The sequence below is a fragment of the Balaenoptera physalus genome (assembly GCF_965194825.1).
Source record: "Balaenoptera physalus genome assembly, chromosome: 1".
In the NCBI taxonomy this organism is placed as follows: domain Eukaryota; kingdom Metazoa; phylum Chordata; class Mammalia; order Artiodactyla; family Balaenopteridae; genus Balaenoptera; species Balaenoptera physalus.
The window spans coordinates 96,688,567-96,704,890 of NC_138882.1; the positions used below are offsets into that span (position 1 = coordinate 96,688,567).

The window sequence follows — 16,324 nt, forward strand, 5'->3', positions numbered from 1 at the left end:
GAGTCAGTGGCCCTTCCTCCAGTGCTCTGCTATTAACACCACTCAGCCTTACATCATGCGTCAGTGTTTTCTGATTACTCATAGTTTCTTCTCCCGTAATTTTAGTGTGTACACGGTTCAGTGTAGCCTTTCCAACCTTGACTCTGCCTCCCCCCACCCACAATCAGTGGTGTGTTTGGTAAATGCTAACAACTCCCACCACAGCAGTGACAACAGTGCAAACGGCTGGGAAGGTACATGCAGTGGCAAACGATTATATAGTATCAATATTTCTGCCATACAGATAGAATAGACGTAAAGAAAGTAGAGAGCACAGATGGTAGTAAAATATAGTGAAATAATTAGGAATGACGCAGAGTCTTAAAAAAAATAGTTGAACTCAAAGAAGCAGTAGAATGGTGGCTGCCAGCGCCTGGGAGATGGGGGATGGGGGAAGTGGGCAGAGGTTGGTAAACCTCTTTCAGTTTTAAGATAAATAAGGTGTGAGGATCTAATGTATAACATGGTGACGAAAGCTGATTAATACTATATTGTATAACTGAAATTTGCTAAGTGAGTAGAATTTAAGTATTCTCACCCCCCCCCAAAAAAAAAGGTAAATATGTGAGGTGTTGGATGTGTTAACTCAGTTGTGAGAATCCTTTCATAATATATATGCATATCAAACCATCACACTGTTCACCTTAAATATATTACATTCTGTCAGTTATACCTCACTGAAGCTGAAAAATCATAAGAAAATGATTAACTTTGAGTAGTACCTGTTTTAAATATAATTTAGTTAATTATAATTTTATACAACTTATTTTTTTTTTAATGGCTGTGTGGGACTACCAACTCACAAAATTCCTGAAAATTTAACAATCAATCTCACGAAACAGTACAGCCAACTCCAGTACATCACTGCAAAACCTCTCAGCTGAGGCTCCAACCCCAATTGACAATTCTTTCCTTTTTGTCTTAGTTCAAACCCCCAGGACGGATTCTTACTGGCCCCATTCATCCTTTTAGGCCACAGAAATCCTACGTTGCTGACCAGCCTCTAAATTGGTTGCTTCAGCTGAGGTGCCTTCCCTGTCCTGGATGCCTGCGGCTTGCAAGGGGAGGTTGAGATCAAGTGATATAAAACAGATGTCGCAGGAGCAGAGACGGCAGGTAGGACAGACACAAGCTAACCTCGTACAAAGATCACTACAGATGTTAAAAATCCATCGGCCCTAGATCATTCCACCTACAGGCCACTTCAGAAAGAGAAGCTCACAGAAATGACAGTGAGTTATCAAGAAAGGGCTATATTGTATTTAACATACCATATTTAATAAAATGCACTCAGCATCCACCACCTTACAGAATGCTCTCCTGAAATGCAGAGGTTGGGAAATTAAAAACTATATTTTCCAGGCTCCTTTACAGCTAGTATTCAGGATGAGAATTTGATTCTACCCTTAAGATGCAGGATACAAAATACGGAAGACAGCAGCGAGGCAGAGCCCTATCAGCCTGTAGCTTTTAGCTGCTTTCAGCTAGCAAAGAAGGTCACAGACATGTCAGTGTCTAGTCTCCAGCTTCAAGGGTGTTGAGGGACAGTGGCAGAAGCAGTAGTGCCAGATTGATCATTCCGGCGTCTAATCACTAGTTCATAGGCATCAAGGAGAAGTTGTCACAGCAGTGGCCAGACGCTAAATTTCAAACTTCAAGTGGTTATGATGGCAACAGCAGTGGCTGCTGTGATCCCCTTGATCACAGCGACAGCGGTATTTTCTTGCCGTGGTTTCAGTGGTAACCTCCTGATTGCCACTTTCCCGACTATGGCAGAGGTGGCAATTCCCATGGCGAGTTCTTCCAAGGTGTCCTGGAAGTCATTCTCAGAGGCCTGGCCTAGAGCCCAGCCCTCCAGCTCCTCCAAAGATTCCCCAAGCAATGAATTCCCTGCATTGCATCCCTTCTGTTTCCTGCACTGAACCCTGACAGATACTGCAAAGGACTACATGGGGGATTGACTGTATACAGAAAACTTTTTTTTCATGTCTGCACTCATGTTGTTCTTTCACAGACATAAAAAGGGCCCAAGCAAGATGTCACCATTCCCATCAGTCTCCCCAGAACGGCCACCTCAAGCCCCTTTCTTCAGTTTTGTCTCACATAGGTGATACCGTCTCCTCTGCTGTGGCCAGCTCACCATAACCTGAGACATCTACCTGCCCTGTACCCAGCAGGAGCACAGTCCTTCAGTTGTGGCAGTTATGTCAACTTTCATTACAGCCAGACAAGCTCAAGGACCCTGAACCAAAAGTGCCCCTGATGGTTCATCCACCACATCCCTGAGCAGTCGCTGGCCCTAAAACTCATCTTCCCCCACTGCATCCCCTAGTCAGTCAAGGGGAGAAAACAAATCAAAGTATAGCTGGCTCTAAATCAGAGGAATTCATCACCCCTCCAGGGAGAGGCAAGGATGGGACAGGAATAGCAGTCTACCACACAGCAGCACCCATTCAGAAGGACTCTCCTGAAAGCATTGTGAAGAATCTTCCTGATAAGAAAAATTTTTCAAAGCTAAAACAACTAACAGCAAAAAATACTTCAGTATTCAGCTGTTACACCAGCTAACAATTTTCTGACTATTTAAATCTTAGCCATAAGCTACAGCATTATGGAAGGCTAAAAATGCCCTGAAAACCTGAGGCATGTAACGGTTACAATTCTCTCTTGTGCTCCAACTTCTGGGTTACCACTGTCTCTAACGACACTCATGCATGCTGATGGCCTAACAAACTGAAGTCAGCATGCGATACTTAATTCCAAAAGAATGCAGATTTCATAAAGAGACAGAAAATGTTTAACCAGGCTAATTCTTTTTTTTTTTTTCACAAATGTCTTCCAGAAATTCTTCGGCCAGAAACCAAAACAATAAAAGGAGCCTGAGTTCTAGTCCTGCTCTGCCAGCTTCGTGCTAAGCAGGGTCACCTGCCATTGCTAAACCTCAACTTATTTATCTGTAGACAAAGGGTACTGGCTGGATTGCTATGATTCCTTCCAGTTGAGTGACTGACTTTAAGCCCAAATAGAAAACATAAAGCATAAACTCTTGAAGAATAAGAGGTGCCCGTACTCCACAGCCTGCTTTAACTGCCTCTTCAAAGGAACCACCTTACTGTGCAGTACTTGAAGGCTGAAAGAAGAGAGATTGACTTGAATACCGTGAGTTATTCTTCTGTCTAGCTTGGCTAAATTTTATTTAAGCCAAGTATACTTTGAACAGAGTCTAAATACTTATTAAAAATTCCTAATTCCAAAACACATTCTTACATTCCTCAGAACATTTTCTAGGCTACTTGTCTCAAGATAAGTGTGCTAATACACACCTTCCCGGGGAGTGAATTTTAGAGCAAGTGAACAGGAAACACAAGAACAAGATATCCTTTCCAGTTTCAAGTACACAATTTTCACGAGTATATTTATCCTAAAAGTATCTGAGCTTTTACATATACATGATGAAAATATTTTCTGACAAAGATAGCCAGAATTAAGGCTGACTTTCTGTTTTATCAGTAATTCTTGGGAACAACTGCTTTACCATGCAGTTGAACTGTAAAGATTAATCGGCACTGCCACAACTTTGTTTAGAAACAGAACCAAGCAATGAAGCTTTTAAGTACTTGCCCAGTGTTTTACTGCATTTAACACCCACTCAAACAATTTAGAATTGTGGGGTTTTTTCCTTTTAATAGAGAAAAGGGAAGTAAGAGAGATTTTCCAGATATAATGAAATAATATTCTATCTGGAATGCAAAGAAGGAAGACTCAAAACTGTTTCAGTTCATAGTCCTCCTGTGAGTCTGTCTGACCTACATGCTAATCTTTCCAAACCTCAGTTTTCTCATGTGTAAAAGGGAGATGATAATCCCCAACTCACGGAAAGTAACAATACATGAACTTTTTACAGGAATACATGTATGCCAACACACACATTCTTATAAACCAAATGAGATGGGTGTATAACACCCTGACATATGATGGTTACTCAATAAATGGCAGCTAGCATTATCATGACAAGTCCCCAAGTCAGAATATTCCTATTAGACTTAGAGTAAGGTTGTCAACTTAGAGTTGCCACCAAAGGGAGGTTGATGTGTCATTTCACTTATCAGCATTACATTGTGAGATAGCTCTAGTTAGCAAATCTAACTCTATTCAAAGGGAACTGAATCATTAGTATGTACATTCCAACTTAAATCAAACACTGAAATTAGTGAATAGTATCCTTAGCTAAAATTAATAATATTTTACAAAGTGTTCTGCCAAAAGCTACAGAGGCTCTGTGAGGAAGGCTATATTATTTTAACAGATTTTATGACTTAATATATGGAATTAATATTGGAGAACTCTGGTCCTAACAGGCTTCTGAAGTAGGAACAGAAATTTTCCAAATATGGTCTAAAGATACCCCAAGAGGGACATAAACTAACCTAAAAATCAAACCCCCTGCTATGATTCTTATTGACAAATCACACCCAATTCCATGGATGTTTGTTTTTTTGCACAGTAAGTGTATTTACCAATAACCTCCCAACATTTAACATTCACTAAAGGTTCAACTATCAGACAACACTTGGCAAAACTGCAAACTCCTACTGTGTATGTCATACATAAAGTGAAAGATGATGTTAAAATTGTTTTTATGGCAAAGCTGAAGACATTAATACCGTAATTAGACTATAAAAATAGCGAGAAAAGATATTCAGAGTACCCGCCCCTCTCTTTCAACCCTCCACCTCTACTCTAAGTACCTCTGTGGAGGCAGGAAAAAACTTAACAAAGGTGGTCAGACTCTATCCTACAAGTACCAGTAACTTTTTTGGTGATTAAACAGATTCATATTTCACTCTTAAGCAGTGTTTCAAACTTAAGAGTCAGTGAAGTAGTTCCTTTATGTATAACTTCTATGAGATCATGGTTAAAAGGTAATATTAGGGAGCCCTTAGAAATAACACAATAATAATTCAGTCTTAATTTATGTTGAAAAAGACCATTGTTTTAAAAGCAAAACATCTTAGAAAGCAACTGGTTTAGAATTTCATTTTCAAAATGGTACAACATTAAGTTTTAAAAACTGCATTAACTAGACTAATTTTCCCAATGTCAAAGATAATTAAATGATCCTCCAAAGTATTCTATCTACGTAAGAGCAAGCAGCATTGATTTAGAGAATCTTATCTGATATAAAAAAATTCAAAGAAAACTGAAGAACAACCCAAGCTGCACTTTTAAATTATGCATATTAAGGTAGCAACATCTCAATTTTTTAAAGAGCCAGCATTTAGAGACAGCAGTTTTTAGATAAAAACATCAAAAATGATCATATTTGATAAAAATATATCAAAAATGATAAATATTTGAGTAAAATCAATGCCTCAGTCGCAGTCTACAGCCAATATCTGGTCTTTAAAAATGAGAGCTTTATGACCACCGTGTACTGCTGTCGGCTTCAAAGTAGGAGAGATTAAATGTTTTAAAAGAGGCCATTTCCTGCAGTGCTGTCTCCCCAGCATCCATCTTTTGAGGAACTGCCCCTCCCTTATCTTTTGGGGTTCTGGTACAGTTATTAATCACACTGTACTTTCTATACCCAGCTGCAAAAGCGGACATGTCACCAAGGCCTGACCAATCAGGATACCCATGGCCCTCTCTCCACAATGGGTCTGTGATGAGCACAAGGCCAATCAAAGTCTCAACATAAGATTTGATTTGTTATTGGAGTCCAGAAAAAAGATGAGAAGCTTTAAGGACTCTGTATGACTTGGGGGGTTGAGAGCCACCTTTCCTGCTACCCAGCGCGGAGCTCAGAAAGAGGCCAACCTGGAGGAAAGAAAGTCAAGTAACAGTCCTTGAGAACATGAGTTTAGCTCTTACTGTCCGATGCCTGGGTTTTCATGCACATAAGCCAATACATTTCTTCTTAGCCTAAGAGGTGTTTCTGTCAGGATTCTCAGTACAGAATCCTTACCAATACAGAAACTGACGTGAATCGAAATTTCTTTCCCTTCCTGCTGAAATCTAAGCTATAAAAAACAAAGCCAATTTAACATAGTTCAAGTTCAGAAATAGAGCATTTATTAATAAATGCTTATTTTTCCTCCCTTCTGGAGTATTTTCATTTCATAAAACTACTTCTGTTAAATGTCATCATGTATAGTAAAATACCATTTTTCACAGTCACATGTAATTCCCAATCAGAACAACAATGAGATACAGGGTAACCTCTCACAAACTTCCCTGAAGCAGGAAAAATAATTATGTTTAAAATTCTCTGCAAAAAAATAGAGCAAAGGGCCTAAGATGCCAGAAATTTTTAATTAAGTAGATCAGTTACTGTTCATATTGCATACCCAAGACGAGAAGAAGGAAAGCTTCTAAATAGAATGCATCCTAATTATTAAATCTGAAGCAAAATATCTTTCCAATTCCCATTACACAATATTAAAAACCCCAAACCCCAAATAAATTATAACAGAAAAGTTTAACCCTCTATATTCCTTACTGAGTTTCTCAATAGCATTAAGCACCTTACCAGCATTATTTATAGAAGAAAAAACATTTCAAGTTCTAATTAAAAAAAAAATAGGAGACAATTCATAACGGAACTACCTACACATTTAAATAATATGATTTTCCCTGTATTTTGCAATTATTCTATAATGTGGGTTTTGTGCTTTTACACAAAATAAAGTTTTACACACATGAAACACACACAAAAACTCCTGATATGGACTATACTGTAGACCTTTCTGTACTGAACATTCTTGCCCCATGTTTTGCTCCTCCTCTGCTTCTTACCTACTACTGAGAGGATCTTAATGGCACTCAACCAAGATATCCATCTTTCAAAGCCAGGCTGAGTTCAAAACTCTTCATAACCCCCTCCCCAACTATCCAAGTCAGAAAATAAGCATTGGTGGTAAAGACTCTAACAAGACATAAAAAAGAATGAACCCTTTCTTTCACTTCATGTACACATTTAACTTCTATAACTCACTATGCATACCCAGGTGAGGATAATTTCTCCGAATTAAAAGATAGGTATTTTTTGCAAAACATATCTCTTGAATGCAAGCAAACTACTTCATCTGGTGTTCAACAAAAATATAGCAACTGGTTCCAGCACAGGTGGAAAAGCAGGCATGTAAGACTCATCCTAAAAATGGTACAATACAAACACAATGTATAAAATACAAAATTGTATTGTAAAATACACTGTAAATAGAACACAGATACAACATATTTTAAGGGCAATTTAAGCTTGAGAACTTTTCAAAAGATAATTTTGTTTATATTTGATTTCCCTCTTTTTGTCATGACTTGAGCACCCTTTCTCTCCAAGATGCAACTCCACACCACTTTTTGGAACAGCATGCTGAACAGCCAATTAATTATCCCAGTTTCCGCCAAAATTCATACTAAAACTTACCTAAAGAGTTTTGTTTAAGTACTGGGAGAAAAGTGAAAAAGGTAAAATCCTTACTACAGGTATTGCTTACCAATGAATCATGAAGCTCCCAATAAATTGAGAGCTTCCTGAAAACAGGCCATTTCTGACTCATTTTTATATTTTATGTTTTTATATCGCCAGTGCTAGCTCACACAGTGGGTTCACCACTAAATGTTTGAGAAGGGAATGAATGCGCACCAGTAATAGAACTTTTATTTTTTCTCTTTATAAAGTAAAATAAGCACTTTTGGGAAAACATTCCGAATAATATTTGTTCAAGGAGAAGAGGAACGAACTTGCCTCTCTTCCCCCACAAACAAATCTCTCACGACACCAGCCTCCGAGCTACTGAAAATCTTACCCTTAAGAACAGTTTTAAATTAATGGCATTCATTCTCCCTACCAAAATGTAGTCTTGCAAGGAGATTATTTCTCACAATTTTAGAAGAGAAACAAAACTAATTAACTAATTATAGAAGACACAGTTCTAGTCTTCAATACCAAAAGTTATCCTTTGTCAAATCAAAACCAACCAAAAACTGACTTGGAAATTGGCAGAGTTTGAAACTGGTGGGTAATATTGAATGAAGTGGTTCATAAAAACGAAGTTCTCCTGCAACACACTCCCCAAACACTAAGTGCCCACAAAATTTAAGAGCCCTTAGGGGTTATATAGTAAACGCATTATATGAAACTATTCACCTGAGATTATGCACTGACTTCATAAGTCAGATACTCGAACAAATGGAGGAGATTTGTTTTACCATATATGCGTGCGTGTGTGTGTATGTATAAACTAGGGACTAGGAAAAAAAAAAAAACACTGAAATTTGTCTCATAACAAGAGGTTTTATGAAGTACATCCCAAGATCTCAGAAGAAAAGCAATTTATATTCCTCAGGAACACAGAGTTATGTTCCATAAAAATCAGTTTTAGCATTAAACTGAATAAAATAAAAATGATTTGAAAAGTGAAAGAGCCAAACGTAAAGAGTTTGTTTGTTCTGCCACTGTGGTATAAGCCCAATAGTCATCTGAATTGAAGGTGCCAATGAATAGGGTCCAGAACCCAAACCTTGAGTTATTAAAACCAACTTGAGACCCCAAAAATTGTTACCAAACTTTCAAAAAGCAGGAAAGTTTCAAATTGAAGGTTTATCAAAATTTGACACTATTTTCCCTAACAAAGGGGCTCCCTCACCCAGTCTCTTGTTTCTATTGTTTAAGAAAAGGTAACAAGAATTTTTTTGAATTGCAAACCTCTGAGGCTAGCAATTTCTCTCACCCTTCCCTTCTTTAAATGTTACAACCACCTAAAAAGAACTCACCACAAGTCCCAAATAACCCACTAAACCAAAAAGAGTAATAAAAAGATCCAAAAGTTAAGAGAATAAAGGGGTAGAGTTATTCATTACTGGCATAACATAAACATCCTTACTTAAAGATGTTTAAAAAAAAAAAATCCTTACTTGAAAGCATTTCGTAATGTTTCTTCACCAATGGGGAAAGTATTTCTAGGAATGTGCTCATTTTAACAAAATTCCCTTATAAACTGGATGTCTCAAAGAGTCAGTGGTGAAGACTTTTACCTACATTTTTTTTTTTTTACCTACATTTAATTAACATAAAACAAGATTCAAATTAGCTTTTGTTTAAACAACTGAAAGATTGTTCCTCATGATTTTTATCTCTAGATATAGTACCAGACAGGGTAGCAAATGCACTATGTGCATGATAAAGCAGTAGACAAGGACTTCATGTACTTATTGTATCAATACTTAATCTCTGGAATAAAGTCCACATAATTTACAACCACCGAAATGTGTGTTTAAGATATATGAAGCAAATATTCCATAAAACTCTGCACGATCATAGTTTGGGGAATTGTAGAATACAATTAACTGCTTCTATCATTAATCAGAATAGAAATTGTTTAAAAATATACTCTGAAGTAAAATCAAAGAAACTAATCCTGGTCACAGGACTATATCATGAAACAATTCCACCAGAGGTCCAAAGTTCAACTTCCTTTACTACAGGGAACATACAAAGTTCAAATTCAAGTGAAAACTTTTCTCTTGCAGAAAAGTAAATGACAAGGTTGTAATTAAGAAACAGGTGACAATTTGAGCCAAGAATTAGGTGGAGCAGGAAAGTACTGAATGCTAAGTACTACATTAATAAGAAGAATTCAATGAGAAATTTCCTAATTCTCTCACAAAAGCCTCAGATTAGGAACCATATTTTAAAGAGTTACTTTCAAATCTCCATTAAAGATTAGAACAAAAGAAAATAAATAAATAAAACCCCAAGTCAAAGCGAAAGATAGTCACTACCAGAAAGAACCCTTGTTAAGTCATCTGGGTGAGGGTACTGGCTTTGGCTGAGCTCCCTTTAACATCTACTAGATGAAAGGAGAAATGAAGAAAGAAACGGCGCTACACCAGTCATGTCCTACAGTCCAGCTCATCCTTCCACCGTGGACTCTGTCAGAAGACAATATGAGGTCACTGCCCACTAATAATACATCTTATAGAAATGGCTGAATCTACTCTTGCATTGTGCTAGTTTCTAAATGGCATGTTATAGATATAATTTAATAAAGAGTTATTAATCAAGACAAGAGACAGAGCACTAATTAGTACACTTTAAAATACCTTATTAAATTGAAAAATTCATTTCTCTCACAAAGTTTAGATAAAAGGAGGGGAAAAAAAACTCCAATGTGCAGGGCAAGTTCCCTTTTAAATTCCCTTACTCTGTATTTTCATACTTTTCAAATTTAATCCCAACAGTATAAAATCTTTGCCTCCTCTGGAGATAATATATATGCTGTTTATAATCACACTCAAAGTTTTACAAATAATCTCTTCAAGTTCTTAGTTTCTAATATTTAAAGTCATGTGCTTAAACCTGCAAAAATCTTGCTACTTTATAGCAAATGTTGTTTATGTAAAGCCATTTAAGAAACAATTTAATATAATACCTAACATGAGGCTATTAAGAAACAAAGAATGCTATTTTTCAAAGAAATCAACAACTTGCTTAGAAACAAGAATATTAATCTCAGATGACATATAGTGGTATCCTTTAGAAATTATTGAAGCAGAGTATATCTTTAAAAAATAGGTGTACTATTCAGAACTTTTATTATTGATTACAAAATGTGCTATACCCAGTACACTTTATTTTGGCTAAACATTTAAAATAGGACAATATGCAAGAGGGAAAATTTTTATTACTACAAAAATGTCAACTACATTTTGGGGCTTTTTTTTTTTTTTTTTTTAACACAGGTAACATTACTGAATACACTCTAAACTTTGAATTATTTTCTTAAATTTTATATAAAGGCTGAGAAAATGAATAACATGCGGACCAGACTAATATCAATGAAAGACACATTTTCCCAGTCTTCTAAAAGAATCACAATAACTTGAGAATATATCAACTTCCTCCTCTATCATCTTTTAAACTATTTTTGAAAATAAGTTATACTCTCGTATATGCCCCCAACTAATCAAAACAAAACACAAAGCAATGATGCAAATGTTCTCATTACTCCCTAACTCATGGGATTTGAACTAAATCGCACTTAGACCAGTAATGCTGTATATATAGTATTTTGCATATTACAGAGAGTGCCTGACTGGCTGAATTATAGCCCCCAAAGCCTTTCCTCTACGCTTCATATATGGCTCTAAAAGTTTGAATTAAGAAATAATTTTTTAATTCAAAAAATATATATATATACAGAAAAAGATGTTTGAAGTCTGCCAAAGTTTTTAAAATTAATAATAAAAAGAAAACCTCACATAAACCCATAAGCTTAAAATGAATGTGATGGAATAGACCATATGAAGAAAATCTTAAGATTGCAGGGACATGTGAGTGTGTGTGTGTATACATCCACGATACACACACATATGGATATTGCAGCACAAGCCATCAGTTCCCATTAAGCCTAAGGACTACTAAAGAGATATTTCTAAAGTGAGCTGCTGAGAAAGAAGAAAAAAAAAAAAAATGTGAGGGAGACAACATGTTAAATTTTTCTCCAGAATTTTCTAGCATTTTGCAGTGTAGAGATGGACTGATTTTCTAGCCCAAGTCATAATTAAGCATACCATTATATTTTGAGGCACTGTATATTCAGTAGAACACGTTCAGAAAAAATAGTTTGATTTCTATTAACGTTGTAGTCATAATTCTCTCCCCTACAAACATCTCAGGAAACAGAATCACATTCTGCCAATGCTGAAACCACCAGCGATGCTGTAAACAACAAACACATGAGGGCTATTACCTCCTATCAGATATCACTGTACGCAGTCTGATCAATGCTTTGAAACTGGCAAGTATGCTATAAACGTAACGAGCTCTGCAGCAGATTTTACTGGCATAAAAGACACCTGGGCAACAGGGGCCTTTGCAACCCACCACTTCAACAAAATTCCGTAAAATCAAAGATTTACAAAAGATTTTACTCCTAGGAGGCACCTAGGTCTTCTTTGGAAACCCAGACTATTCAACAGCTCCCTGCAAGAACACACCATTCTGCCACAAATCGCATATTGCACACCATCGGTACCCAGACACCTGAGCCACCTGGGCTGACAAGAGTTAGGCTGTCAGCTCGGAGGTATTGCTAGTGTGCAAGAAACACTGAAGGAGCTAAGCTCTCCCAGGTACACTAGGTGGTAACCTTGGCACCAAGTGCCTTAGTAGTAAAGATCTTTTCCCCTATTACAAAATGCGCTAAGACTGTTCCAAAGAAAATGCTACAATCCTGAGGACCTCTTCCACAAAGGAGAGCAGAAAAGCGCTGGTTTTTTCCTCTAGTCAAAAACTGCGGTGGAAGATGGAGCTACAAATTAAGGAAACCCAGCTTCGGTGGCAATCCTGTGACAGCTAGCAGAGCAGCCCGGCCAAGCCAGAGCTCAGTTTTCCTACCGGCAAAATGGGAATCACCACCGCCACCCCTCCCCCTTGACAGGGAGCCCGGCACACCCAGGAGGTCTAAGACTACCCCGGACGACAAGCGGTGGGGTGGGGCCGCCGCTCCCCAGACGCCCACCCCGGACTCCCCCCACCCCGTGACAGAAAGGCAGGGCTGGCGTACCTGGCTTCACAGTCTTGAGACGGATGGGTTCGCGGAAGTGGCGGATGACAGCCAGGGTGTCCCGGTTGGTGAGCCCGCTGACAGGCGTCCCGTTCACCTCCAGCAGCACATCCCCCGGGCTGGGCGCCTTGCCCGAGACGACGCAGCAGGTGCCCCCGCCTGGCTCCTCGCGGAGCCGCCCCAGGTAGGGGAACTCGCCGCGCTCCGCGCCGCCCCGGATCTCGGCGCCCAAGTCGCCCGGGGGCCCGGCCCAGGACACCGCGCACTCCTGCACCTTGCTGAGCCAGTGCTTCTTCTTCTTCAGCGTCTTCGACATCCCGAACCCCGCTGCACCATGGGGGAGACCCCGCGCGGGCGCCGGGGGCGCCGCTCCGGCCCCCTCTCACCCTGGGGGCTCCGGGCGGCCCGCGCAGCCCGGAGAGGGGGCCTCGCCGCTCCGGCACCCCCCCGACCACAGCCCGCTGGGGGCCGGGCCGTTCCAAGCCCCGAGACGCCCCTCGGACGCCCCGCCCGGCGGCGTTCCCCGGGGCTGGCCGGGCTCCGCGAGGGCCAGCCGGGTTAGGCTGAAGAAAAGAGAAGGGGATTGTCCCCGGGCGGCTCCAGAGGGGTTTCGGGCGGGGTCACAGCCGACCGCTGGCCCCCGGGCTCCGCGCCGGAGCGGCGGGAAAGGCAGAAGCAGGGGGCGGGGAGGTAAAGGGGGAAGAGCCGGAACGGGAAAAATCCGTCGGGGGCGCGCAGAAGCGCGCGTAGACCCGTCGCAGGATCGATCGTGGCCGCTGCGGAGCTGGAGCGCTGAGACCAACGCCTGCCCAAGCTGCCAGGAAACTGCCGCTTTCAAACCCGCCGCAACCTCCTCCTCCTCCCTCTTCCCTTCCCCCCGCCCTCGCCCATCCCTCATCCAGAGCCCCGCCCCCTCCCGCCGCGCGGCGCCCGGCGCGCTGCCGTCACGGGCCAGGCGCTTGGGAACGAGCCCCGCACTCGACTCCCTCGCCGGGGATTGGCCCCCGGCGGGAAGGAGGCGGACCCTTGACGAGAACGAGAACCACCGACTGGTTAGTGGTAGTGGAGGAGGCGGGCACTAGGATGACTGAAGTTTAAAGAGGGTGGAAAAAATAAGTTTGAAGAGTGAGGGAGGGAGAGAGGAGGGGCTGGGGAGAGGGACCGGCTCCAGATCGCAGGGCTGAGAGAGGCCCTCCGTGCAGCGGCTGAGCCAGGAGAAAACTCGGATAGGAAGAGCAACCGAACTCCCCGAAGTGGAGGCGTGGCTGGCAAGCCGGGCAGAGTGGGGGAAGGAGCTTGGAAGCCTGCACCGGGCACAGAGGAAAGCGGGTGTACTTTGAAGGGGAGACGACGTGCTGAGTCCCAAGGCAGAGGTGGCGGAGCCTCGGGGTGGCCAGTTACAGCCGACCACTTACAATGAGTAGATGTTTCTCGTTCGTTCATTTCTTCAACAAAAGTTATTGAACGCCCATTGAGGCAAAGACTCCGGAGTCTGGTTGATGGAAGGTAAAATAGAGTCCTGCATACTGCTGTGTGGACCTCACGCATATTAGACAACCTCTCTGAGCCACGGCATCCTCGGCCGATAAGTGGAGATAATTATACCCTTCCAAGTTGTGAAGATTACATGAGGTACATATAAAACATCAGTGTAGTGCCTGACAGGGGGTGGGTACTTCTTACCCTTTAGTAGCTGATAAGGAGAAGGATGACTTTATCAGACATTGTGCTAGATACTGGGGTTCAGGGATGAAGAAAACGGAGGTCCTGCTTTCTAGGAGGTCACAGCCTAACAGGAGAGACTGACAAGTAAGACTGCTTGAGATGAGGTAGGGTGGGGTGGGGTAGAAGGTGGATTAGGAACCAGCCTAGTAGCTAGCAGACCTGGGCTGGAGTCCTGGAATGCTGCTTACTTGCTGTTTGACCTTGGCCAAATCTCAGTGTCAAGTTTACTCACCTGTAAAGGAGGTGGAGCGAGAACTAACAGTGAATAAAGGACATCTTAGATCCCTTCCAGCACTAATTTTTCACAAACAGTTCTTGAGCTTTCTCTCCTCCCTGACTTGGCTCACACTCTCCCCTGTCTTTGTATTTAAAACAATTCTATCCATCCTCAGCCCAAATGCCATCTCTTCCAGGTCGCCTTCTCTGATACCTTGTCCTCAGATGGAAAGTGTTTTCTCTGAGCTATGATACTTTCACTTTTGCAGTATGACACTTATTTATGTAGTCTCCTGTCTCCCTTTAATGGTTGGGGAAAGCCCTTTTTTAAACTATGAATAACTCCACAGTATCTCACCACATCTCAGATAGACTGGCCCAAGCTTCAACAGCGTCAGTGATTTTGTTCACACCATTGTATCAGTCAGGGCCTAGGCAGGAAACAAATGGTACTTTACAAAGATGTGGACAGGGTGTGGGAAACCACAAGAGAAGTGTGGAACCCTGGGGCTACAAGCTCCTAGAGCTATAGAAGCAAGGGGAGGGAACAGTTACCAAAACTCATCACAGAAAAGGCAGCCTGACAGGAGCCTGTGACCTTCAGTCAGGGATGCAGTCAGCCTAAGTAATCACCCAAGGACAAAGCTGGAGGATTTATCTCTCACCTCCCTCCTCTGTCCTCCTGCTGGTACATCCCAATAACCAAATCCAACCAGGAGCCAGAGGGCAAGAGAGCCTTTTGAAGCGGTCCCTATCAGTCAATCACACAGAGAAGAGGAAGCAGCGCATCTGGAGAGAAAAAGGAAAATACCTAGCACAGACATCATGTGGATTGCTCAGATTTACCCAGATCTGAGGCAAAGCTGGAGTATTTTTTTCTGAACTACTACCTACACTAACAGATTCCTGGATGAAGTCGTGATAACCTCCACCTCATTTATTTTTGCAGCAGTTCTGGGAAAACATCTTCCCTGCCCAGAATTTATCCATCAGGATACCTTTGGCCACAAGGAACAGAATATCTAACAGTAGCTTAAAGCATGGGGTTATTTATTACATCTTTAACATGAGGTTCAGATGAAAGTAGTCTCGGGGTTAGTTCAGCAGCACAATCATATCATTAAGGACCCAAGCTCTTTTTGTGCCTGCTGTCTAACATCACGTTCATGTTGGCTTTTATCTCCAGGCTTGTCATCTCTAGATTGCAATGTGGCTGCCACAGCTCCAGACATCACATCCTCAGAGGTCACTGTACAAGCAGGAAGGGAGGAAAAGGCACCACTGCTCCCATTTTTATGAAGGAGAAAAATCTTTCCCAGACTGCCCCCCCCACCATAGAATCTCCCTTATTGGCCAGAAAATGGTCACGTGCCCACTTCAGACCAGTCACTGACAAAAGAAAATGGAATTGCCACAGTTCATTAATTATGAGTCACACCCAAGCAAAATAGGAGTTCTGTTTCAGAGGAGAAAGAGGGAATAGTTAAGTAGGCACCCAACAGTGTCTGCCACATGCCTCAACCAAGAATAAGTTACATTGACTCTTTTTTTTAAATTTATTTTATTTATGTATTTCTGGCTGCATTGGATCTTCATTGCTGTGCACAGGCTTCCTCTAGTTGTGGTGAGCGAGGGCTACTCTTCATTGCGGTGTGCGGGCTTCTCATTGCAGTGGCTTCTTTGTTGCGGAGCACGGGCTCTAGGCACGTGGGCTCAATAGTTGTGGCTCACGGACTCTAGAGCGTAGGCTCAGTAGTTGTGGTGCACGGGCTTAG

The 16,324-nt window shown here is 41.5% G+C and overlaps 1 protein-coding gene across 6 annotated transcripts in view; it reads right to left on the minus strand.

The window, feature by feature from the left end:
* The window catches only part of MAGI3 (membrane associated guanylate kinase, WW and PDZ domain containing 3), a 254,560-nt gene extending 241,070 nt beyond the window's left edge, over positions 1-13,490 (minus strand). For 5 of the 6 annotated variants that reach the window (XM_082457814.1, XM_082457813.1, XM_082457812.1 and 2 more), the window contains exon 1: positions 12,609-13,490. In XM_082457814.1, the coding sequence (XP_082313940.1) occupies positions 12,609-12,924 (316 nt within the window). In that variant the 5' untranslated portion in view covers positions 12,925-13,490. The remainder of the gene's footprint in view (positions 1-12,608) is intronic. The other variant, XM_082457811.1, reaches the window with a different exon arrangement.
* Between the last annotated feature and the right edge of the window lie 2,834 nt (positions 13,491-16,324).